The sequence below is a fragment of the Cyrtonyx montezumae genome, unplaced genomic scaffold, assembly GCF_038088225.1.
Source record: "Cyrtonyx montezumae isolate F1298 unplaced genomic scaffold, pur_monq_1.0 scaffold_15, whole genome shotgun sequence".
Lineage (NCBI taxonomy): Eukaryota > Metazoa > Chordata > Aves > Galliformes > Odontophoridae > Cyrtonyx > Cyrtonyx montezumae.
In genome coordinates this window covers 2,169,359-2,196,078 of record NW_027071881.1, presented here as the reverse complement: position 1 = coordinate 2,196,078, position 26,720 = coordinate 2,169,359, and the positions used below count along the sequence as shown (strand labels likewise).

Sequence of the window (26,720 nt, the reverse complement as noted above, 5' to 3'; positions counted from 1 at the left end):
ATGTGCTTGTGGGCTAGTGTGTGATGTATATGTATGGGAGATGCTCATTTCAGTACGGAGCCATTTCAGTATGTTGGCCTGCACAATATGCAGATGTGTTCTCAATTGTCTTGAATATATAGCTGGTTATTTTCTTGTGTTTTTTTGGTTTTTTTTTTAACGTATTGCCATGCCAGTAATGTTCTTTAAAAAGGGTTTGAAAAGCGAAAACAATCCAATACCTGATAAATAGATCATATTTTATGAATACAGAGACCAGCCAAGAGGTTTTTATGGTACCAGTCAATGTTGTTAGGGATGAGTGCAGCAAATGCTGTTCCGTCCCCTTGGGAGATTTCCATTGATCTGAGATCCTCAATACTTCAATGCTGTAATGAGGGAGGGATTGATCCCAGGTGCTCTTTGTTCTGATGGTAACTTTACAAAACATCTTCCACGGCATAAATAACTTAAGACAACTAGAAGGTCCCAAAATCATGATCTCACTGTGTGGTCTGCTTGGGACAGGCAGGTTGCCTCTCTCAAACTGTGTGGGAGCTGTTACACACCGTGAGCCCCTGTGTCTGTGAGATGTGTGAGTGCCATGCAACTGCTGCTTTGTGGGGCTGGGTTTGAAAACAGCAGCAGGAGAGGGGACTTACCTGAGCCAGGCTAAACTCTTGCTTTCTGTTTTGTCTTTTTTTCAGCTCAAGCCAGGTCAGAACAGCTGCCGAGACAGTGACAGTGAAAGCGCCAGCGGGGAATCGAAAGGTTTCCATCGGAGTAGCTCTCGGGAAAGGCTCAGTGACGTAAGTAAAGCTCCTACAGACAAAAGCTGTCCTGCTTGACCCTGGTGTAGTTTCAGAGGGCCCTGAGTTGTAAAAGGATTTCGTCTCTGGGATGGTTTGTTGCTAAAATCCCCTCCACTTCCAGGAGCGAAAGGGGAAGAAATAACTTATGTCACCTGTCCCAGTTCAGTGAAATTCATAAAGATTGGTACAATGTCTGCCTGTGTGGAAACACTCATTGGTTTAATAATAATCATAAGGCCACTTAATGAAGTTACAGTGCCCTGCATAGCTGAGAAGTGAGTTGGCCTCTTTTCACCCCAAGCTGGGGAAGGGAAAGAATGCATTTCTTCGGGGGTAAATACCGTCTTTATGGGAAGTAAGTCTAGAGATTCTCGTATAACTTATATCTGATGAACTGATATAACACGGCCAACAATAGCATAAGCTCTGCCTTTATTGCTCTGCCTAAAGATGGCAGCTCTACAGAGAATGTTTTTTCTCCAGTGAAGCATGCTGCCCATTCACTGAATGACACACATGAGTTATTCTGACCTATGAATAAATACAGAAATCTTTTGTAGCTGCAATTAGATTACTATTTATTATGTGTACCATCGCAATCCTTGAGTGTTTTATTCATGGCTTTGTGTCCTCTGTGCTTCATGCTTTGCAACAGAGAATATAAAGACAGTCTCTGTCTCAAAAGAGTATCTAAAGTGGGGATTTTGTAGGTCAGATCCTCTGCTGGTTACAACATAGCTAAATCAGTCAGGCTAATTTGTATCAGCCAGCAGTCTGGCCCTACTTTTAACTAACCCAGATTTTGGAAATGGGGATTTTATTGATAGCATGTCCATGTAGATTTGGATGACAGATACCAGATGGTGTCCTCTATAGGCCAATCCAATAAAACGGAATTGAGCACACATTAAAAGCAATACCTTTGTAAAGGATACATTTTTGTTGTGTGACTTTAAGCCTGAAGGCATACAGCTAGCCAGTTTTGCTGAGTTGTGCATATTGCTGAAACAGCCACCTGGTTCTCTCCGTGAAGGTCTCAAATCTGTTGCACTCTCTTTCCTCGTCCCTTTGTCACATTATTATAGGGGCCCATTTTTCTCCTGTAGCCACCCTTTATGGGTGTGTTGAGTCAGACACTTCAGATCTTGCCCTTGTAGGCGCAGGGTGAGGGTAGCCCCAGTGCTGTAAACCTCTTTGGAAGAGGAAAATGGAGGAGACAGTGAGTAAATGCTCAGTACAGGTAGCAGTGCATGGCAACTGATTGCCAGCCTGTCAATTTTGCCAGCTTGCTCAGCTGAGATGAAGCTCACTACTACAGAGCACCATCTAGCAAAAAAATCATCGCTCCTTACAAACCTGGCTTTGATTTCACCTTGTTCCTCCCTTGCAGTGTGCTGCATGGAGAGCTCTGAGGCTTTACCAGAGCTTCCCAGCAGCTCTCAGCAGTGCAGTGCCAGGCCTGGCCGTGAGCACAGAGCCCTGGTTCCCCTTCCTCTTGTCACTTGTTTTTCCTCCCTCATACTTTTCCAATACTTGGTGTTTGTCTTGGCACTATGGCAAGTTAAAAGGAAGAGGAGAATGAAGATCACTTCCTTAGAGCTGTACCCAAGAGGGGACAGGGATAAACAGGGTGCTGAAAAGAAACGTTACTCAAACATATGTGAAAAACGTATATTTTAAAGTCAGTGCGTAATTTAGGTTTTGATTAAGAAGTAAGTTTCTTTATGCTTTGATAACTGATTGCAACACAAGCATGTCTTTCTGTGTTCTGGTGTTGCCAGTTCGGCTGAGATTTTACAAGCATTTGGGAGGTACAGTGTTTTTGCCTGTGGCTGTGGTGGCCTTCTGCCTCTGCCAGACACTTTTGGTTAAGAAAGTAAATGCTGTTCTGCATTTTTCTCTCTTCTGAAGACAAACACTCCAATTTATTAAGAGATGGAGCCATGCAACTCATTATCACACTTGATTCCCAGTTGTGAGAGAACTCACCTCAAACTTTTATCCGGAATAAAAACTGCAGACAGAAGACTAAGTGCTCTCTGAAAGTCCCAATTCTGAACATGCTCAGATACAATACACAGAAAGTGTGTATTCTACATAAAATTGAAGGGGGAAAAAAAAAGTAATACTGCACATAGATTAGCCCTGAGGTCAGAAAGCAAATCTGGGACTTGAAATATGATGAATCTTTAGTGATACTGCCCCACAGCATTGTAACGTTAACCGTGGCTACTGCATGAAAATATATATAATGAATGAAGTGCATACACTCTAGGTGGATGATCAATTTTCAAATCCCCAGTTTTAAGTAAGCTGTTGAAACAGAAATGTTAGCTTCACGAGCTTTAATGTGGAGCCTAAGTGATAGCTTAGTGACAGATGCAGAACGAGGGAGACAGTGTAATGAATATCCAGTTGCAAACTGACATGTCAGCGGCTTCGTTCCCTCTCCTGTCAGATATCTTTCAACTTTGCATATTGTAAATGTACCTATGGTCCTCGGATAACACAGATTGATGCAAAGTGTGTTTACAAGGGATGACTCTTTTCCAGGCTAATGAGATCCAAGCAGGTAATTTGCAGCGTTTTCAAGAGAAACGGTCAAAAATGAGAAGAAGATAATTCAGTGAAAAGACCAGGTTAAACAGGAGGCTTTTCCCGTAATGAGGCTTGAAATAGCATCAGACAGCAGGAAGGGGAATATCCTATGTTCTTGTCAGATACAATGTGGTGAGACTGATTTCCATCAGCTCCTTTCTCCTCGCCCCGCACGCGTGTGCACAGGCGCACGTACACATGTACTGCTGCGACGCAGTGTAATTAGCAGGCAACCTGACCTCGGCTAGATTAGGGATAACGACTGCTCAAGTGCTCCTTTGCCAGTCCCCTAGTACTTCTCCCCACCTGAATTTCATTTCATAAGCCCCCTTTTTCCCCTGTATAGTATTTTTTGGAATGACAACTTGTTTTTTCCTTTATGGGCAGAGGTAGCTCCCGGGGCCTGAAAGAGAAATTGGAGAGCTGTTCCTGCTTTATATATAGGGTGCTGCAGTCAATTTAATCTCATCAAAATCTTGCCAGTAGTAGAATTCATTTTGTTGAGATCTTGCTTGGAGACAAGATGGGAGCACTTTCCCACAGCTTGGAGCTCAGTCAACTTGTTTTCCTTCCATTTCTGTATGTATTTGTTTTTAATTGAATCTTCCCACTTTGGAGTGCACAAGGTTCCTTTTAGCCATGTTTTACAAGCAGCCAAGAGATTACTGGATGGAGACCTAGATGATAAATGGCACGGAGTACTTGGGGGTTCAGCCCATCATTGCACTAAGCAAAGTCAAACCCAAAAACTCATTTCTATGACACAGCGTCCCTCAGGTCCTGACCTGGCTCAGATCTGAAGCTCATGCATGCCTGTCAACTCATTGCTAGTCCTGTTAGAAACGTGGTGGCTGTGAAAAGGACCTTGTTCATCATTTTGGGATGCAGTGGCAGTGCACGTCTGCTCTGGGATGAGACAAACTGTTTTGGGCACCTACAGCCCTGCTGGCAAGGAGGATGGGAGAGGATGGTCAGGAAAAGGTGGTCCCTGAAAAAGATGGGCAATGCTGGTGTTCCCCTGCACAGCAGCAGTGTGGAGTGCCTGGCCTCTGTTTGCTGGGCAAGGAGTCACACACTGGGAGAAATAACTCAGCAGCAGTTCTGGCATCTCTCTGTCTGCATACTTGTTCCAGTTCTGAATAGGAAGTAGGATGGGGATGCTTTGTTTGCTCACGATGACTCCATTTCTTGTCAGCATGAAGGGTCACAAGCTCTTCCAATAGGACTCTCATTTCCCTGCTGTTGTGTGCACTTACTGCGTTGAGTCCTCTACTTCTGAGAACAAGTTCCAGCAAGGTGTTGAGTCAGGACTTAAGTCCCAGCGTGCCCTGCCCATGGCTCTGCAGGCAGGAAAGCTCTCAGCACCCAGCACTGTAGTGCTTTGGATGGCTCATGGTTTCTGCCTCAATATGAGATGTGCAATTCTCTGCCTCCCATTCCTTCCAACTTTGTCTGAAGCCCAAAGAAAGACAAACTGAGAAACAGTCTTTGGGTTATATGCTTTGAAATCCTTAGCACTTCTCCTCCTCCAGAATATCCCCAGTAATCTTGGCTGTATCTAAAGTGGAATAACACCAGCAAAGCTGTGTGTGTGTGTGCCAGAAGCTGATCAGCTGCAGTGGCTGCTTCTTTGTGTGAGGGTGTGTATGTGTGTGTTTGTGTGTCTAAGGTTGGGTGCTTAAATGCTTTGTTGCATTATGTTAATTCCTCGGCAGTGCAATCAAATTCATGTCGTAATTAAAGCTGTCAGTTGGAAGGCAAGCCAATCGCCAAGAAAACACAGCATAACAAATGAAGTGAAATGATTCTGCGTGTAGCTATACAATGCTTCGCCAGGCATGAAATTAAATAAGTAATTTGATGTTGACATCAGAAATTGAAATGATACCCACTGTTCCTTCATTCAGTCAGACCTGCATAAACAATAGCCAGAACAAATATATACAACACAGCCTTCCTCCCCACCCAGCTCCCCAAGTAATGCACAATCTATATGCAAAATGGGTATAACTGTGCCTTCCAGGACCTCAAGGATGTAATTTTCATTGGTACACAGTAAAGTAAAGCTTACGAGAGGGCTACTCCATTTTTGCTCCTGGGCCAAAAGTTGTTCTTTTTTTTTTTAATAGAAGAATATTGTTCTTTGTTAAAAGAAGTAGTAAATAATTAGAAAAGAGCTGAATGAAAAGAGCAAAACTGAAGTGATGTTAATTTTTAGCAAGTGGCTTGTGTTTTGCTGATGGGCACCTGGTGCAGGCTTCTGCTGCTGGTTGTGTGAATATCAAACGGTGAAGCTGATGTCGGATTTTGCAAAGGGGGAAAGTGAAACCATTCCCTCTATTATAGGCGCACTTTATGTAAGAGATGTAGAACCACCCAGTGCAGGATCACGACTCAGCATGGTCTTGTAAAGATGCTGCATACACAATATCACATTCATCAGTTGGTACCAAGGCTGGGCACTGGGTAGTAGGATCCTTTCGCTATTGGGAGTTATCAAAAAACCAGGTGAGAAGCTGCCTTCTTGCATAGCCCTTGCTTCAGCCTGTATGCTCTGTCAGCACACAGTTCACAGTGCAGCTAACTTAAGTCATTCATGCATGTGCAATGCAGTCTTTTGTAGCTATTTAAACTGAACAGTATGCAGACTGTACTATCCATATGCAGCATGCAATTTGTGGAGGGCTGTGTTTCCATCAAGCAAAGTCAAATTCCCTGAAATTGCACAGAATTATTTCTTTTCAGCAAAAGTCATTTGACTGCTCTGTTTCAGCTGTCCTCTCATAGCCATTGCAGCGTTGCTTTTGAAGGAATGGAAATATTCAGCGGGAAGCATTTTGTTTGCTTATTCCTTTTTTCTTTGTTTTGTGTGTCGTGTTTTGATATTTGATCCTTCCAAACCTTGGAATAAAAAGCAGACAAAAATTGCACACAGATGCAGAATGCAAACTTCGGAGCGTTCAGCCTTTGAAGTAAGTTTTATAAGTTGTGAGCGAAAGAGGGGAACGTGTTATCCCTGCTGTCCTTCCAACCTGGTGTTGCAGAGCTACAGGCAACAGTGGCTCATGAAACCCCATATGTGGGCCCTGGAGGGGATTTGGCAGTCGTGTGAGGACTGTGCTGTGGTGCTTACCTGACTGCTCATGGCTGAGTGTTCCCAGCCCTCCAGAGCAGCGAGTTGATACTGTGATGTTGGTACCCCTAAGATTGCCAGGATGATTTCCTCTTGCTAAGTCTTAAATCTTTAATGCCTTATCCAAAAAGCCTTTCCCTGTATGTACATAACCCCTCTAACCCTCTCTTTTTAGTAGTGCTTTGGTACACACATGGTAATATTCAGATTATTTGCAATGACTGTGGCCATTCATTTAAAATTCCTTGGCACTCTTTCTGCTGCACAGTGTTCAGCAAAAAGACTGAGTCAACCCCTTGGGGGTGGGAGTCTGCTTCATTTTGTGTCAGCACTTCACTTGGAGATCAGAAGTAGAGGGAGCTTGATTTTAGGATTCCCTGCTGTGGGTGGCAGGGGTGCAAATCCTGCTTCTTTCCAGGGGTTGGCAGGGGCTGGTTGGGTCCTGGTAACAGCAGAGCACTGCCAGTGCTGGAAACGCATTTGTACTATGGTGCTGCAAAGCAAACTGAGCTTCAGGGACTGAAGGCTGGTCATCTGGGCTTCCTACTGCTCGCCCCAGAGATGCCCTCTGCCTTTTGTTTCCTTGTCCATTGACCAGTCTGGCTTAGAGTGTTTCAGGTGATGGGAGCATTAGATCTGATCGCCCTTGAATACAGCAGCACTGACCTGGATTAGGCCCGAGATGTTTCGGTCTCTCACCATGGCTCTAAGAGAACCTGCTGTGTAATCCCCATTGCTGAGATGAAAAAAACTAATGAAACAAAACCCTTTATCTCCTTAATTCCTGCGAGTGTAGATCAACGATCACGTCCCACTTAAAATGAATTTCATGATGCATTTTCTTAAGCATTTCAACCTTTTGATTATTTTCCAATTTAGTGATATTGTTTTTAATTGTTCTTACGATTTTGAGTGTTGAAATCAGTTTCACACTGTAGAGTTTTGTTGTTGATTTTTTTTTTCTTCCCTGTTTAAATCCTTGGTTTGTTAAACACTGTGGACATCCAAGTGGGAAATGGCAGTGACTGTGTTCTCCAGGAAATGGTACATGGACTGAAGCGGCTTCTGTGTGCCCACGCGTTCTTTTACATTTCAGACTACTAATTATGTTTACAAAACGTCTCATTTTAGAGAAGCACTATGTGTGTACTAACCAGGGCCTTGCGGGAATAAATTGGCAAACAGGTCATACACTGGAAAAGTCATCTAAACCCACTGGGCTTTTTGTTTTGAAGTCAGCCTACTTTTTTTTTTCCTTTCCCCCTCCCGCCTGCCCCTTTGTGGCCACAAAGCTGAGTAGCTGGAGTCCAGGGCATTGAATGTCAGCATGTCAGGGAGGCTGGTTGATGAGTGTCTGTTTAGTCTCAGTGCAGGGCGAAATGCCATCATTAATTCATTACCCAGCTGCCTGTCAAATAAATTGGCAATTACGTCCACCGCAGAAGCTTGGAATTCAGTAAATAGCACGTTACCATCTCAGAGTTGTTGAGAGATGTAAAGGGAAAAATTAAGCAACACCGTGTTTGTTTCAGTAGCAGATGACAAGGGGCAGCACATTGGTGCTGTGATGTAGTGATGAAAAGCTTGGAAAGGGCTGGTAATGAGCTATGTGGATTGGAACGTGTTAAAAACCATCACTGACTTTCCACTTTGTCTTTGTGTTTTATTGCAGAGCTCAGCTCCTTCCAGCTTGGGAACAGGCTACTTTGTAAGTGTATCTCAACTTTAACACATGTCTCTGAACAGCATAGCATTGCTCCTGAAATGAAAGTACCTTACTATATGGAAATGAGCACAAATAACCAATCTCCATCTGCCCACCAGGTTAACTAAGCCTTTTCTATTTCTTCCTCCACTAGTACATGATAAGCAATATAACACACATGGAGATCAATGTTTTCCTGAGCTAATTAGAAGTGTCATTAGTTACTACATAAATTCCAAAAATGTTTAATTTACACAATTATAGCAAATGAAATGATCCATAGTCATGTCATATCTGCTCTCTAATCTGAGATGGCTGGATTGATTCCCCCCCTGTACCAATTCTCAGTGTTTCATAGACTTAGAAAGCCCGTTGTGGCAGTTTTTTCTCATCCCCTGGGTACCACAGTCTGGAGAACACAACAGTGTTTCCTACCTGTTGGGTAAAGCCCTCTGTGTCACAGATGACCTAGGAAAGCTACACCTGTGGTTGTATTTATGCCAGGTTTACATTTAACGTCTTGAGAAGAGGATCGGGCGCTGACTGGATTGATCGTTGATCAATGTGTCTTTTTTTTTTTGTTAGTTATTTACTTACATGTCTCTTTATTGATTTCACAGTCTGTACTTATAATTTTCCATGTGTTCATTCCCAAATTTATCAATAGATTTTTTACATACAGATAAGTTGGGGAGTAAGAAATATTTTGCAGTCAATTTAGTGCACTGCTTGTTTTCCTCCAAGATTTGTATTTAAATTGCTCATATTCTAACCTGTAACTTACACTGCATTCTCCAAGCATGTCTTTTCTGCCTCTGTGTTACGTCTGTAGGAGGAATAGGACATTATGTGTGTCCAAAAGCAGGTGAGTAAAATGCAGTGAGACTTTCTCCATAGCATTGTTCATAGTTAAAAGTGTAATCAAAGACAACTTCTATCTTTTCATCAAACTCTGGGAAAACAAAACTGTGTAGTATTCAATTACATGATGAAAAAAACTTTGTTGCTCTCTTTTTAGATTCCCAGAGTGTGATTGCCTCCCATAAGTACACAGTAGAGTTTAGCCTTTTTTCACATAGGTCTGTGATCCCAAAAGAAGGATATGGGATTAAACTAGGTAATGCGTGACCTCATGTGTGAAGTGTAAAATGCAAGCACAGAAATTGCTTAATACACGGAGAAATGCCATGTCCTGCTGGGGCTACACTGGACTTCAGCACAGACTAAATGTTCTGACTTCTGCCAGTGGTAAGGCCAGAAGAGAGCGTTATCAGCTGGAAAAGGTTTGTGGTAGTTTGTCTGATTAGGCTAAAGCCTTAATCCGTGTAAGGTAAGGTGAAACCTGAAACAGGAAAAATACATTTCCTTTTTTTCAGCACTTACCCTGTTCTGTGTCATGCATTTTTAAGAGGGAGGGTATGAAAACAAGAAGAACATCAAACATCTCGACATGTATCTTTCATTAAGATTAAAACTAAAACACCGTACTTAAGACTAAATTGCTTTCCTTTGTCTGGGTGCTTGAAATTCAAATCATATGAACATACACAGAGACGCTCTGGAATGGGACAAATATAATGTGGGATGAAAGGCTTTAACATGTATAAATAAACCCTTTTCTCCTTATAGTGGGAGCTGAATATTCATGGTTTAAGAACAATGTTCAGCTTCATATTTAGGAAGCAGAGGTAACAGAAGAAAAGCCATCTGCTGTTCCTTGCACCATACTGTCTGTGGGTTGGTCCAGTAAAGTGAAAATCTGGAAGGTGTCAACATCCCCTATGCTCCAGCAGAAAGCTTGTAAGTTTCCAATTCTACCAAGTTGGGAGCTGAGTAATGAGAAGCAGCTTAGCATCTTCTCGTCCCAATGCACTGGCACTTCAAATTATACTGATTCAGATCTGAGCAGGCCAGAGAGGCATCCCATCTTGGGCTCCATTTACATGATGTGCTTTCTTACATAAAGACATTGTAGTATGATTTCTGTAACTTTTTTTTCCTTCTCCACTGATGGCCTCATAGTGGAAAAAAAAACCCATAGAAAGCCATTTTTACAGTTACTCAGTTTTGGATGAAACTTGAGGAGTTGTTTCCTCCTCTTCTTGTTTTGAAAAAAGTTGTTTTTAAGATTATCTTGCTTATTGTTTAAAAAAGAAAAGTCCATACCCTTATTAACTTACACGGGACAAATAAAACCCAGATGTGTTCTGTGGTACCAGACAATGAGAAAAATGCTCCAGAATGATCCACTGAGCATGTGTTTCTGATAAATGTAATTATTGTATTATCAAAGTGCGGAAAGAATATTTGAGTTGACTTATTCTCAGAGCTTTTAACTGGGAAGGACTGTTAGTTTTTCTGTTTAGTGTTAATCAGGAACATCAAAACAAGGGCCATTGGTCTCAAATAGAACAACAATAGTTCATAGCTTAATAGATAATAATAAAGCTTTTCCCCATGGAAATTATTGATCAAAATACATTGTACTTTGGAGCACAAAATGTCACATACCATAGGCACCACAGGGGACACAGGCAACCAGGTAAGTTAAAACAGACTGACATCGACTCCTCGTCTGAAAGCATCTTCTCCAGCGAGCTGAATCACAGGTGGAGGCAGGTTTTACTCCGAAATGAATGAACACTGAGGTACGGATGGTAGCCTCTATTTGCTGTTTTCTCCAGGTATTAATGGAACAGTGTTCTTTCTGTCCAGATCTGAACTTTAGTCATCAGGTTTCATTATTGCTTTTATGCTCCTCAGTCTCCCATCTCTTCTGAAGTAGTATTGGTTTCTTGTTAGTAGTGCCTCTCCACCAGTACATGCCTTTGTGGAGAAAATCACCTGCTCTATAATTAGTGCTTAGGATAGCAGACTGACGTGGTAAAACCACTATTGATGGCAGATGTGTCCTTCATTTATGAAGTATCACTATCACACTGTTGTTTGTGTGTTTCCTTTTAAAGCTTAAATGAACCAAACTTTGTACTTCTCTATTAGTTGCTTGTTGATTTTGGAGTAAGTAGTAAGTATCCTTTGTGTCAACAGTTCTGTTGCTTTGCAGCATTATTAGAAGTATGTTTGAATGGAAATTTAAAAAGCAAGGAATAGTTCATTATTTTCTGTTTTGTTTTGTTTTATTTTTTTATATCTTGGGGAATACTTGATACCTAATACTGGATGTTGCTGATTTTGCTCTGTTTCATTCATGAAAGCAGGATTTACCTTAGTGTAATTGCAGTGAAAAATACGTAATAGTTGAGCAGCCAACACTACATATACGTTGATCTATACATAATTGTGTGTAATGAGGGCAGGAAGGGGACAACTGTTCACTCAAGGAGATGAGTTTTTCTCCCCTGGTTTTGTCAAGAGTGAAATATTGGTGTATGTAGACCATGTTACCTAACACGTGTGGAATGGCATTAATACTTGTGAGGCTTGGAACCTATGCTTACATTAGGCACTTGATTTTGATAAGAGACTCATGTGTCCAAAATGCATGTGTATGCTGTGCATGTTACAGCAAAGCAGAAATTGCTTATGGGTCCTTCTAATTCTACAGGTGGTCTCCTGAGATCACTGTTTGAGAAAATGTTTGTATAGCCAACGCTATTCAGTTGTATGAAAGTATTTTTCTGAAACCCATATAATAGGTATCTAGTAATTTATGCTGCACTTCCAGTAGTAGTGACAAAGCTAAAATCTTACCTAGTGTTATGCTGTAATTAGGTAAATTTTTGAATGTGAAAGATGGAGACTGATTCTTATGTTCAAATTGCCTCTGTGTTAGTGCTTCTTGAAAAACAAAATGGCAAAATAGGGCGGGCATTCACACAGTCTGCTTCGACAGCCCATATTCACTATGAAGTCAATAGTCAGGGTTGGGAATCTCCATTAAATGATTCAGCCTAACTCATACCTAACTGCCATGGTCGGAACTGCCATTGATTAAATAAGCTTTCTAATTAGGTGCTATCAGCAGAGTGGGACATGTGTGAGTAACCTCTGAATGAGTGCTAATGACGCAAAGTTGTTGAGGAGTTGTGAGTATGCTTGTTTTCTAAAGCTAGCAGCAGCCTATCTACTGCTTCTTCCACGAGAAATAACATTTGGACATACTGTAAATATAGGTGCACCCTAAGAAATCATAACTAAGCACTTCTTGGAAAATCTCCCTCTTGTCTTTGATTTTTTTGCATTGCAAATTATCATCGTCTCTACTCAAAGACAGATGATAAGGTAGGTTACATCTCATCGAGAAGACACATAAGATAATTAGAAAGTAGCTAGAATTTTAGGAAAAAAAAACAACTTTCCAGCTTTAAAAAAGTTACTTGCATTTGTGTTATTCGAATTATTAACATTGTTCAGCTGACTGTCGTTTTAAAAGGAGATGTTTTAGAATATGATAGGAGTTTGAGCATTAACTAAAAGCTTTTTCTCTTACTTGACTACAGAAATGGTTTTTGCTAACTTGCTTTTTGTATCTCCCTTCCAGCCAATCTCATGTTAAGAGATACAGGTGGTTTATTGGTTTGCAACACAAAAGAGAACAGAACTGAACATCAAAATAGCTTCATGTTTTATTTCTAAATAACAAGTCCACCTCTAGAGATTGTTAGGAGCAACCTAAGATTGTTAGGTTCATTTTTCAGTTCCTTTTTTTTCAGTTGGTGCTGGTGGTGGGTTTTTGTTTGGTTGTGTTAGCAGATTCTCCCTCCTCAAAAAAAGCAGTGTGTGGATTTTCAGAAGTGATTAACATTTTGTAGCAAGCTGATGACAGAAACAAGTTTGGGAGGCTGGAAGGGAGAAATAAGCGCTAGTGACATTTCCTTACCAAATAATGATCTCATTCCACCTTAAAAATAAGGAACTAAAAAAGAAAACAGTGAAGTACACATGGGCTGGTGACTCAGACAAACATAAATTGTGAGCGTTCTCCCAAAGGCTCTAGCTAATCAGTTGTGCTATCCAGTTTGGCCCAGAGTGGGTTCGGTTCAGCAGATGTCTGCATAGTTACAGCATGCCACTGGGACTATGTGTTGTGTAATGTTGCATTGCACCACTCAGAGCTCTAAAACGCATCCCAAGTGGAGCACCAGCACTATTAGGAGAGAGACAATGGAGAACCAGTAGTTGGCCTAGATAATGGCCATTTCACCACACGGGAGGACTGGTTTTCACCCTAGATGTAACATACTGAAGGGATGTGACACCAGTTGTACCAGCACATATTCTAGGCTCTCATTCTCAGTTATAGCCCTTAACTCTTGTAGATTTTCTTTCGTTGTCTGGTCCTTATGCAATGGCTGCAATCCTATGTAGAGTCTCTGCCAACATTCTGGTTTCTGGAAGGGATCAAATGTGTGATGATAGTGACTTTTTACATGGGAGTGTGCTGAAAGACTCAACATTAGAAGATTACTTTAAGACCCATTGGCTTCCTCAGGAAAGCAACAAGGATCACCTGAAATAGATAGGAAAAATTAAAATGTCAATTGTAATGGGAAAGATACAGTACTTGGCATACTTTGTGTGCCCAGTGATGTTGGTAAAAGAAAAAAGTTGTTTTTGTAGATAGGCTGAGTTACTCGTTACCTTTAGTGCTCGGTTTTAGAAGGCAAACATTCAAGTGTGTTTTGCTGAAGTGTTTATACATCTGAAATGCTGTGAGGTCTACAAAAGCACAACAACAGCAGGCTGTTTGGATGCACCACACTTAATAAGCTGTCACGTCCTCTGTGAATACAGTTGAAAAGACAATCCTTGTTATCCCGCTTTTGGCACTGTAAATCATTGTTAACAAATCCTAATTTGCTTAGTAGGGTAACAAATGATCTCCAATTTTCTCATTCTAATTAGTTTTACCAACTATTATTGCAAAAGGTGTACTGAAATCCATTTTAGCTTCTCTTTAAAATCTCTGTGTGCCCGTTCTTTAGAGAAGGGAAGCTGAAAAGAGACGGTATGAATCTTCGGATATTAAATTCAGATTCAAGGAAAGTGATCAAGATTCCAAGTAGAAACCTGCATGTTTGAGCACTGCCCATTAGCATTTGTGGATCTCAGTGGAGCAGTGAGACCAGAAAACCCTGGTGTTACTTTATCTATATGTTAGATTATGTCTTTCCAGGAGCCACTGAAAATAGAGTGCATTGTAACAGCTGCTGTAGGGGTGGCATCGTCTTTGCCAAATAAAAACGTTGTGTGTAATGAAGTCTTCCCCAGGTCTGTTAATGTTAGCATTTGTGAAATGTAATGCTGTTCCTAGGGCTGGCTGAGACTTGTTAAAGAGTTTACTAATGATATGACCATCAAGGCAAGTAGAACAGTAACAGCAGACATATGTATGTTTCTAGCAACCTGCTAATCACAATGAGAATAGCTGGAGCATAACAACTATTTTTGGAGAACAAAACTGTGTATTTTTCTAAAGATTGAGAGAAACATGTTATTAACTCAGTGTTTGAGAATTGTTTGGGCAAAAAGAATATGTTACCTGGGTTGGAATTCACTCAAGAAAGGTCTCTACATAGATCAGTTTCATGACGATTGATGGTGGTCACCTTAGTTATTTTTGCAGACCTTCTGCGTGGTATTTTCTCATTAAACTTTAGAAACCTGCCCTAATACATGCTTAGGGTTTTTGAATAAAATGTTTTTGATTAAACATATCAATCCTTACAGTTCTGCTTTGAGTTGGGTGAAATTATAGTGTCCAAAACTTAACCAAAAGGGGAAAGCAGAGGCACAGAAGTTGTTTCTTACCCAGCTATGCAGAACGGAGGTCAGATTTCTGCACTTTCAGGTTTATTCCCTGCATTTTCAGGTTTATTCCCTCTTGCTGAGACACTTGATTTTTATCCTCTGCAACAGTGCAATGGCTAATTTCATTAGGACAGACCCCAGATACCTCAGGAGATGATGGACCCACGGAGTTACCACTTTCCATTGAGCGGCGCTGAGCTTAAATGTGCTTCTTGGGCGACCTTGTCTTTCCTCCTTGCCCAAGTCCATTCCTCCTTTAGTTGTTAGAATTGTGCATCATATCTTATTCTCACTTTCGCCACGTTGTATGGTTCCTGTGGCTTTTTTTCCAGCAGTGTTACATTTAGTGTTCTTCTGTTTCTTCACCGAAGGCTTGGGCATGTTAGCCCCTTTTCCTTCTGCTTCTCTGTACAGTTCTCCACTTCCCTTAGTGGAGTCTATGGATAGTAAATGTGATGAATAGAGATGTTGTAAGAAAAGGAAAGAAGATTAGAAGGAAGTTAGAAAATTTATATACTTGTATCTGCATTATTTGCTGGAAAGTTCTTTAACTTCTGGCATCAGCAGAAGAGAAAGGAGTGCTACAAATGGTTGGCAAGTAGCTTCATTTACAGTTCCAAAACCTTGGAGCATAGTCAGTACATATTTTTGATCATATTTCAGATGAACATAATCATTTTAGACAATCTTCAACAAAAATCAATTAACAAAAGTCATGTCATGATCTTTCATAGGCAAATTTTTAATTTTATAATTTCTGCTTCTGGAGATTATAAGATTTAGATAAGGAGCAGAAATACTAAGATTTGCTGTCAGTCTAGATTTGTTCTCTAATGCCCCCTGTTATGCATAGCTCATCTTTACTATCTTTTGTCATTGGCCTCGTGTAAGTATATTTTTTGCTCATTGGTTTGTGAAACAAAAGAATTATTATTTTGTATTCCCCCTTTTTTTTGTCTTTCCCATAACTTGTGACACAGATTGTAACTGTGAACCTGAATAATCAAGAGTTGCCTCACTGATTGTTAAACATGCATTATGATGCTTTTAAACTCATTTCAGGTCATCATACTGCAAATTAGTTTGATTGCAAGCAGTTAAGCTGTCATATACAATGCCTCCACCTTCCAAGAGGTCTCAGTTTCCTATCACTAAGGAAGATGCTCAATAGCATTGAACGTGTGTGTTGTAAGTTTAATATTTGGGAAAGGTAGAGTTAGGTCTCTAGAGGGGATTCTTATCATTTCGTGAAAAGTGCTGGCTTGCTCATTACTGCATGGTGGTGTGTTTTTGTAACCCAAGATCCCAACACTGACACATTTGTGAGGCAAAGTATCTGCTGATGTTATTGTTTGTTGTTTGTTTGATGGTATTGTTTGCTGTGCAAACTCCATGACCTTGGAAATCACCAAGATGGTCATTCTGCTATCCAAAGTGGTTACTCTGGAGAAGGATAGTTTATCTGAAAGTTGACTTATATGTGTATGTATGGCTGGATTAATTAGAAGGAGAAATTGTACAGTAGTACTATTTTGATGTGAACTTCCCTAGTCTTCTTTTTGTCATTTTCTGGGGAAAAAAATAATACCCTCACTCTCTCACTTTCTTATATTCCGGATAAATATGTACCAATTTAGGATACATCATACTATTTAAACTTTTAAACAATGGATCTTTTTTCTTCCTGCTAAACTTAGAAGTAGTGGTGTAGCTTAAGTAGGGAAAGCTCTCACCTCTTACTGTATGCATTCAGTTCTAAAACCTACCCAGGGTATGAACTGTTCCTGTGTGAATGGTTAGTGTTATGGTGAATACGAGTATATTCTTCTTTTGAGTCACATGGAGGGGTGGTAGGGTGGTACTTGAAGTAGAGAACACATCTCCTGATTGCAAGAATTAAGGCTAAATTTTGGAGAATAGAGTCCAATTCACTTTCTCAGCCTTTTATGTCAGAACTCAGAATTGCTGTCTGATAAAATGTAGGACACCAGATTGAATTACTTCATTGAACCACTGCTGTCCCCTGTTAATGATAATTGCACGGATATAGCGGTCTTTCTTGGCAACATCTCAGATATTTACCTCCCACTGTTTTTCAATTCAAACCTTTGATGAAAATATTCCCAGTACTTCTTTAAAGCAGACACCCAACTGTCTTTCTTGACAAAGGCAAGGTCTTTAAATCAGATCCTGACAATTTGTGACACAGCAGTCTATCTAAATCACCTTTTACCTATGTCACTGTGTCATTTCCTGAAAAAAAATGTGTCCATCAGAGAAAGGTTGCTGAAGGCTTGGTGCACAGTGAGGCTGCATGTATGGCGGGGGGAGCGGGGAGATGTGTGTTTCGGTGGAAGTAATTAGATGAAGGCTTGTAAAGTTGCGATGCGTGCTGTAATGCTTTGTTATAAATACATATTTTGAGGTACAATGTCCATAGGAAAAGCATTATTAGGTTATTGTTGCTCTCTGTTAGGAAGTGAAGAGTTCTTTACAGCTTTGCCTTTAGTAATGGTGATTCCGGTTTGAAGAGAGAAAAAAAAAAAGATCAGATCAGTTCAGTTGTTTTCTTCTTTACTACTCCTGCGGGTTAATGTGCATTCGTCTGAAGTAGCTTATTCACCTCCTGAAACCTCATTGTACTTGATGATCTGAACTGCCCCTCCCGTAGAGAGATGTGGGTGCCGCGTCCACCATTCATTCTAGCAGATGCTATTGTTTGAGCTATCCTGTGCTGTGATGAGGACTCCTTCGACTCATGCAATCAGATCAGTGCTGCTTTCATTACCAAAGAGTCTGCTGTCTTGCTTTGCTGGAAGATGGCAACCATTCACTGCAGTGCTAGAGGGGTTTCCAGAAGATCTCTTTGCATTACTGGAGATTTTTTTGGTACAAACTCATGGTTGACATATAAAAGCAGCATGGTAGGCTATATTAAGTAGGATCACCATAATAGGAAAAGGAAATGATAGTGACTTGTGAGTGAAGAGAAAGTAGTGTATGTATTTTGAATGTTCCAGTTGTTTATTCAATGAACTTAACATGCTGTTCAACACAGAGATGGTGCCTACTTGGACATCCATGTAGTAGCTTTGTATTAGACTGTAGATTTCTAGCTATTACTGTAATAATAAACTTTTTATTTTTAATAGCATCAACTGTTTGGCCCACCTTAGGAGATGAAAAGAGATTAAGCAGCAGAATAGACACCAGCTATAATAGCAGATCGTGAACTAACTTCATTAGCAAAGTGCTAATCTGTCTGTCTGTCTGTCAGGGATGGTGATCAAAGACAAACTTGGGGCAAAGAAATGACTGTCATGCCGTGTGTGTGTGTGCCAGGCTGGTTCAGGGACAGTAGTGACATCACTGTAGTGCGGAATGAAAGGGACTGTGCCCCTTAGAACCAAAGAAACCTTCCCAATGAGAGACCGGATCTTTGGACATGTCGGTGAGTGCAGGAGGACTGTGATTTCGTTTCAGTAAATCGCTCTTGAAGACAAATGGAAGGGTTTTCATGCTGTGAAGCTGAAAGGAAACGTAGCAAGAGAAGAGGGGGTTGAGATTTTTAGAACACTCAAGAAATTCCCCAAGATGCTCTTGGAATTTCCACTTCCCTCTGCTACGATGTGTGCACATGAGAAATGGAGAATTGCCTCCTCCTCTCCTACTCCAGTGCTTATCTTTGGATTTCTCCGATGGCTTCTGAAGATGGAAGTCATTAAATTCAGGCAAAGAGTTTAATAGAATCGACACAGTTAAGTATCCAGATTCGGCTTTTTCTTTGATTAAATAAAGGTAATAATTGAAGTTATTTGTAGTAGCAGTTGCCTCTGAAATGTTTGAAGTGCAGCCCCCGTTTCTGTACAGTGTGTGCATGCTGGAGAGCTGGCAGCACAGATGCTGGGGAGAGGAATGTGTTTTGGGGCTCCGTGAGAGGCCCTGATGCTAGCTAGTCCATCTGTAGAGAGATCACTTACACCTGCTGGTAAGCTACCCTCTTCTTTCTCTTCCTGTCTCCCTGCAATATTAACATCTGGCTCGCAGGACTGTTTCCACCTTGGAGTGGCAGCTGTGTCAGAGGCAATGTGCTTTTTACAGCTGAGAACAGAAAGGCAGAAGCAAACCTGAACCCCGTGCTGGCAAATCCATGCAGGCACCTCCTGAAAGCACTGTGTCTTCTGCTGTCTGCTTAGGGTTGCCAGCTTGGAAGAGCCAGCCGTGAAGGCTGGGATGCTGTTAAACACCACCAAGGACTTGTTTGCTCCCTCCTCAATCCCTGTTCCCCACTGAACACAAACTGTGAGAAGTCCAAGAACTGCTGTGATGCCAACAAGAGCAAAATTACTTGCAGCTGGTGAATGCCACCTGCTCCTGCCAAACTTCAGCCAAAGCAGTTTCCTCCCCGGAGTGCTCTGGAGTGGGGAATCCAAAAGCTGTTCAGAGCAGAGCAATTTGTAGTGTAGGTGGGGAAGGGACATGGCAATTCTTGCTTGGGAGCTGAGCCTGTTTTGCAGGGGGTCTTCAGTACTGATGGCTTTCTCTCCTTTCCCTTTCCAAGCTTCCCCTCCCTTTCCCGGTATGTCGCTTATGAATATTAATTCAGCCCTCTCTCCCTTTATGTGCCATGCTTTTTCCCATCTGAGCTGATGCAAATTTAATGTCGCTTCTTAAAGAAAATGAAATACCCTGTATGTGATACCAAGAGTAGAGTGTGTCCCTGGAAGGCCCTCTGAGGTTGTCATGCAGTGCCTCCTGATGACACTGTTTTCTTCTATGGTAGAAGCACTCCTTGACCCTGGTGGAGGACAAGAAACCACCTCTGACCATGCTCCTTATCATTCCTGCTGATTCTTAATAACCTTCTTCATTCGTTCCTAGCATCATTTGTTTGCCCATAGTTTCCCATTAATTTGCAGCTTTTTAGGGTTTTTTCTTTGTTCTACCACGTACACTTTGTTTATATAAATTATCTGTGGTACAGGAACAGCAAACAGAAGGACAACATCATTATGAATTAACATCAAGAGTCCTCTGAGCCCTGTTCACCCTGTCCTTTCCTCCTGAATGCTTCACAGCTTCAAAGGACTTTTTTCCACCTGAATCAGTAGTTGTTTTGTTGTGTATCACTAGAAAACCACCCATGTCCAAATGTCTACCTTTGTTTATGTAAAGGAATGTTTTGGAGAGCACTGTTCTTGAGTTGACCTGTGAACAGTTCAATCAAGTGCGTGCTTGCCTTTAGGCGTAAGGAATTCACTGGGGTTGGCTGATACAATAACTTGCTTTGGTACCTCTCAGAGTCAGAGCCTAAGTTCATTAACTTTGTGGTCACATAGTCATTAGCCATGGCTTCTTGCTTTCGTTTCTGTCCTTTAGTTCCCAGTGTTTTTTTAATTCTTTCCTCTGCTTTGCTATCAGTGTCTCATTTGTATAAACCTGCTATGAGTTTGCTCCTCATTCAGTTCTCAGCTCAATCATAAAGTCTTTTTTTCTTGCCTATCTGCAATCCAACTGCTGAAGTGTGCTAATAATTAAGTCCTCCTTATTTTTTCTTGAAAGCGTCATCTCAACTGTTTACCCAAAGGTAAGTTTGAAGGGACTTCATTCCTGCTGTGACTTGTTCGAAAAGATAAAGAAAACTTCAAACAGCATCTGAGATAGCTGTGTTACTCATGCTGTCATCAGCTCGCTTGTGTGTGGAGTTTAACATATGAAATTAATCTTGGTATTCTTTTGCTCTTGGTAGCCTTGTTTCCTAAAAGTTTCCAGGTGCTTTCTAGGAACCTTTGTGAATGGAGTCCTCTGCTTGATGCTGGCACGGGCGTGTGTTGAGCGATGGAGAGTTTTGTGAGAAGCAGTGATCTCCAGATTTCCCTCTGCTGCTCTGTTCCGTTTCTCCCAGCTTTCTCTCCATTCTGCACTGCCTGGAAATGCTTCTGACACAGGATACCTCTTCAGGGGAACTAACCATTTCCTTTCTGTGCACATCGCAGAGGAATGTGAAATGCTTGTTTCCTCTGAAAGGATGATTGTGCTGCCTCAAAGGAGAGAAAGACAGCACGGTAAAAACAGGTCGCGGCCATTAGCTAGAGGTCACTGCATCAAAACTCCCTTTTGCAGCTTTCTGTTATAAACAGCTTCCCTGACGTCTCTTTCTCTCCTCCACTTCAGTGTTTATGCATTCCAACATACTGAGGGGAATATGGTTTTCCCTTCTTGCTCTTTTCAATTGGTGTGTCCCCTGACTGCGTTCATATAGCTCGAAAGCTGTAAAATATTTCATCCATTGACTGCCGCATCTAAAATGTGTTAAATTAGTGTTTATTTAACTTTTTACTGCTGACTCACAAAATTACTTTTAGTCTGGTTTGGATATATCACTTTTTAATTTTAATTTATTGCCGTGCTCTGCTCTGATTGCTTTTTTTGCAGTGGTATCAAATAGTATGCTATGTCAGTATTTTCTCCAGGATGCTCTTTAGATTTATTCAATGTTGGATATTTATGCCACCAAGAAGGGCACCCCTAAGAAATTCAGTTTCTTGATAAATGCCTATTTTTAAGGCTCCTACTTCTCTGAGTCAAGGAGGCTTGGTTTAATTTAAGTTGATCACCCTTCATTTCATTTTTTGCATATATACAGGAAAAAATGTTTTTCTGCATCATGAACATGGCATAGTTGAAATGAGGAGAGGATCTGAGGGTGAAGTGCAAAGCATTTTGTTCTAAATTTTGCTATAGTACCAGAACGATTTCTGTTTCGGTATTGTGGAAGGATTTCAGGGAGAAGCTGACTTTCCTTAGATTCTGTATAATGCACATAAATTGTCATTTGTCTCAAAGCTTACAACTGAAGTTAATTTTGGAGTGTGAGATGAAGAAGTAATCTGTTGGAGTAGAAAAGATGCATAACTAAGAGATGTGACGAAGCAGAAGTCATTTCACAGTTGCTGCCCTTTGCCATTATACCCTGTGTGGATGGGTGCAGAAAGACACAGGATTCCTGGGAAAAGATGTGCAGCTCTAGGACCAGGCTGTGGAATTCTGTGCTGACCACTGTAGCTCCATTGGCTTTGCCAGATTTCTCTGGCCTGTCTTTCATAGTGAATAAGAGAGAAACAGGTAGATTTGGGAGCTGACATACCTCACTGATCGTGTTTTGCCATATAACCTCCTAGGAAAGCACTTTTTCTTTGTTGTTGTTGGTTCATTTTTTGCTTGGTTTGCTCTGGGATTTTATATACAGCAAAAATAAGGTTCTCATGTGCCCTTAAACTTGTTTCTCAGCCTAGAATGTTATAGGGGACCTTTGTTTATGCTAAAAAAACAAACAACACAACTGTAATTCTTCTTGAGACATTCGGTTTTCGAACTGTCTTATTTGCCAGGTGTTAATTTTATAAAGAAGTCATGACTCATTACCACTACATATGGAATATGAAGTGTATGAAGTCCATGCTTGATATATCAACACAGTGTACAACGTATATGTAGTTTATGTATATGAATGTGTGGTATATATAAAATACAAACACTGAGGACAGCTGTAACTGTTCTCACTGCCTGAATGATCCTGCATCTGCCATGAGGTGCTCCTGCACCTACTTCAGCCGTCAGCTTTGAATAGGCTTAAGCACAGCTGAAGGATTTTGCTTTTTAAAGCTCGCAATTGATTTTGTCAGCGGTGGATGGAGGTGTACTGGTGCCGTCCCTTTTGCTGGCTGTGCTGTGCATGCAGAGACCTCCAGCAGGGGAACAGTAACAAGCAGTGGGGACGTAGCAATGTGCAACAGCAGTTCATAAAGTTTAGCATCTGTCTTGGCCTCAGTGTCACGATTGTCAATGTTTTCATACTGATGAACTGAAGATTTGTATGGTTTATATAAAAAGCATTCAATTCTAATGGCTTTTTTTTTTTTTCATTTCTCACTTTGTGTTGGGGGAAGAGAAGAGCACTGCCACGTGGATTTGTTCTTTAATTATTTATTTTTTTCCCCCAGAACACCTCGATTCATTCTCCACTGGTGGAAAGGCCTTGTTGCTTAGTGATAAAAGTGGCATTTCTCTCAGCAGTTTAAATTTCACTCTCCTCTCTTCACAGTCTCATCTCTGCGAAGCACAGGTTCAAGTTTAAACACATCCTTACATCCATTCTGTTCAGGAGAGCGTGTAAGCGAACATGCATAACTGAAGTCAATGGGATTTAAGTGCGTGCTTCACTTTAAAGCATGTGCTTCACTGCTTTCCTGAATACAGGGGGTTTAATCTAAGTGCTTTGGAAATTGCAGTGGCCTTGAACGTATCAGTTCTTTTACCCATGTGGAAAAATGGCTGCTGTGAAATGTTGTGAGTAACGTACGCACTTTGCAACTTTGATGTAAAAAACGGTTGTTTCTTTTGTTTGCATCTTCCTTGCAGTACGTTTAGCTGATGCACTGCAGCCCAATAGGGAAATGGCTGCAATTTGTGACTGCAGCGTGCAGCGGCCTGGTGCTGAGGCTGCTCTGTGCCAGACAGCATTCAGCCCACGGCCGTGCACAGCTCTTCTGTCAGAGGAGCTGCAGCATTCAGAACTGCCGTATTTAACCACCTTCCTGGCACCAGTCTTCCAGCAGCCACCTGTATGAAGTCATCTCACCCAGGGTGCTGACTTCTTCCTCGTACTGTGATAGCATCAGCACTGAGAAGGCAGCTCCAAGAGCAACGTCTCACTCCATCTAGGCCTCTGCGTTGCTTGTTCTGTCTGTCTGCATTTGTAATTTTCTTTCAACTGTTGAACTGCAGCTCAGCATCTGGCCCCCAACGTTTTGAAAATCTTTGAGAGCTAATTAGGCTGTCCTCTGAGTACGGCTCATCCAGCCAGTCAGAGCAAACAAATCACACCGTTTGTATTAGGAAATCTCTACAAATGACTGATCCCTGTCATGGGGTAACATTAATCTTTCTAGTATAGATTTCCAATAGTTAACCATCTGGCTCCATGCCGTTTTTCAGAAAACATTCGTTACCAGGGCCAGTGGAAAGAAGAAGGTGGGATTAATAACTTGAGTACATCATATGAAGCATTAATCAGTAGGATTGGCCATTTGTTTTTATTCAAACAACTCCCTGAAGATAGTATTTCACAGCATGTGGTACATTTGTGGACTTCTTTCAAAATGAGAAAATGTTTGTGTCTCTACCACAACGTAGTTTGCAAATTCAGTGTGGATGATTAAGGCCAGAAGAACTGTGTGTTCTACATTTATGTTGTGCTTGCAGTGCCATCCTGCTCAGCAAAAAAGTCTGATCTCCACAGTGTTTGGTGTTCAAGCTTTTCATTTGAAATATCACTTTTTCGTGGTTCAGGCAGCACCATATTCATCTGATGGATGAATTTCAGCAGCGAGCTGTAAAGGACAAGTCCAGTGTCTTGGTGTAGGTTAAATGATCTCAATCCAGCTAAGTGTTTCGGCACCTGCTTGACTTTCATCACCAGTTGTTGCACGGATTTCATTGGTCCTAAGTGCTTTGTCCAAATACAGCCATACGACGTAGGTCCTGCCTGAGGTCCCTGACTTGCAAGCTGTGGCAAATTAAAGGCAAAAAAACAGCTGAAGAGGTTATGGCCCTCAAGCTGTCTATCCTGCCCTCGTGATGGAGATTACCTCCTCAGCAAGGCAGATAAATGAATGGCTTCTAAAGCGTATTAAGTTAAACTCAAATTGGAGTCATAATACACCAAACTGAAAACTTGAGCACTCCAGGAGCTGCTTTATGAGCCATGCGGTTGTCTCTGCTGTGGTGAGATGACAACTGCCACCAGGGGAACGGAGTAGGTGTTGTGGGGATGGTAACTACTTCAGCTGTCTGATTTTAATCAATTGCTGCATGCAAATCAGAGCTCTTAGTCCCTTTCTTGACAGCCTGACTTGTGAAACTTAATGCTGTTTTCAAAGCTGGCTGGCTCATACACGGATACCTGACCTCCCTTTAGTGCTGTCCAGTGCTTGCCTGGCTTTCTCACTTGCCCTGTATAAGAGAATCAATTTGGACTGAAATCTCCTTGAGAGGCCGGACTACATTTTCTATGCATTCAGATGTAGCATGTTGTGAACACTATCGAAGCAGAACTAATAATTTCCCCAATCTTCTTGTGACACTGATACACTTGAATAATGTACAGCACTCTCTACATAAACCACGTTTATACCTTCTCACCCAATCATGTCTGTTGCAATACTTCCAAATAAACGTTGGGTTTCTTACTGATTCTTCCTGATAGACAGTGATTTGTAATAATCTTGTCGTGCCAAACTCATAATGATACTAAACGAAGGCATTTGTTGAAGGAAGTGATTGTAAATTGCATGCAAATTCAAGCCTTGCTGACATTAATCAATACTGAAATGTGATTTCGGCATTCCTCATATAATGCTGCTGAATCTAATCCCATGGGTTTTACATTTCTGAGCAATTATTTTGATTTGAAATATTTTTTTCCTACTGAAAAAGCAAAACGCATTTTTGAGTAAATGACTTGAAAGATACATAGGTTCATATGCCAACCTGGTCACTTGTGTGTATAGTTTGCGAATCTGCATCACCTGAACTACTTTGTATTCTTACCATGTTATGTGTTCTAGCTGGTCAGTCCTTCTGATGAGTATTTTGTTTCTTGTTGAACAGACCAAAGTGAGTTGGCATGGTTTAATCACAGCCCCCTGAGCACTCTGCTCCAAATCAGCTGTTGTTCCTGCAGTTGCATGTGTCCACATTTGTTTAGTTTCCCAAGCACGTGCAGTGCCTTTGTGGTGTTAATGTTCCCAGGAGATATTCTACCCTTCATTCTTCTGGAGGATCCTGTGTGGGGTAAATAACTCCCAAGGATGGTACTTCACAACAAAATAGTATAGATGATAGTATATTTTGGGTAGCTCTATATAGATGGGATACAAATAACACAGAAGATGGCTCACCTTCAGGATGACAAGGCTCGCAGGGGACACCACATAGGAGGGATCTCTGAGAAGAGATCCTTCCCTGGTGGTGGTCAGCCCTTAAATGGGGTTTGGGAGAGGTGGAGCCAGGCTCCACCCCCTCCACTCACACAGGTATATCACCTTCACCTGTGCCCCATGGCTGACTCGGTGCTCACCTCAGATGACCAATCAGTGGTTCAGGCCGCGATTCAGCAGTTCCCATACAATCCTGTGCATAGGAGATGTAAGAACACAGTACTAACAGAGGAGAAGTCAGTCCTGCACAACCTTGTAAGCAGCTTTGTTCATTTCCATAGGACTGCAGGGGATGTGTTGCATTAGGGCGATAAGTACAGCTTTCCTTAGTCAAGCTTTCTAAAGAACATTCTTCGACCAGAGAGACGGTGTGCTACTTTTGTTCTGTGGCAATAACTGTCTGAGAACAGTGTCACAGTAGTTACAATACACGTTTGTTTTCATTACAGGAATCCTGTACTCCCTAATTAAGACTGAAGGGGCAGTGCCCTACATTACAGCAGATAGAATTTTAGATCCTACTGGGAATGGGTAGGACCAGAGTGGTGAATTTTTGTAAGATCCCGTAGAATTAGGACTCAAAACAGTAAGAGCATTTCAGGATATTTTTCTGTTGTCATACGTTCCAACACGGTGTATTTTGGTCCTGCAGCATCACTACTGCCTGCTTAGCAAGATAGTCACAATGGCGTTTTCTTATATATATTTCCATTAAAAATAGA

The 26,720-nt window shown here is 41.4% G+C and overlaps 1 protein-coding gene across 1 annotated transcript in view; it reads left to right on the top strand.

Annotated features, from left to right (window-relative positions):
* Nucleotides 1-26,720, top strand: part of AUTS2 (activator of transcription and developmental regulator AUTS2) — a 659,029-nt gene that overhangs the window by 275,964 nt on the left and 356,345 nt on the right. Inside the window, exons 3-4 of the mRNA XM_065731703.1 lie at nucleotides 687-788; nucleotides 8,195-8,230. Of these exons, the coding sequence (XP_065587775.1) occupies nucleotides 687-788; nucleotides 8,195-8,230 (138 nt within the window). The remainder of the gene's footprint in view (nucleotides 1-686; nucleotides 789-8,194; nucleotides 8,231-26,720) is intronic.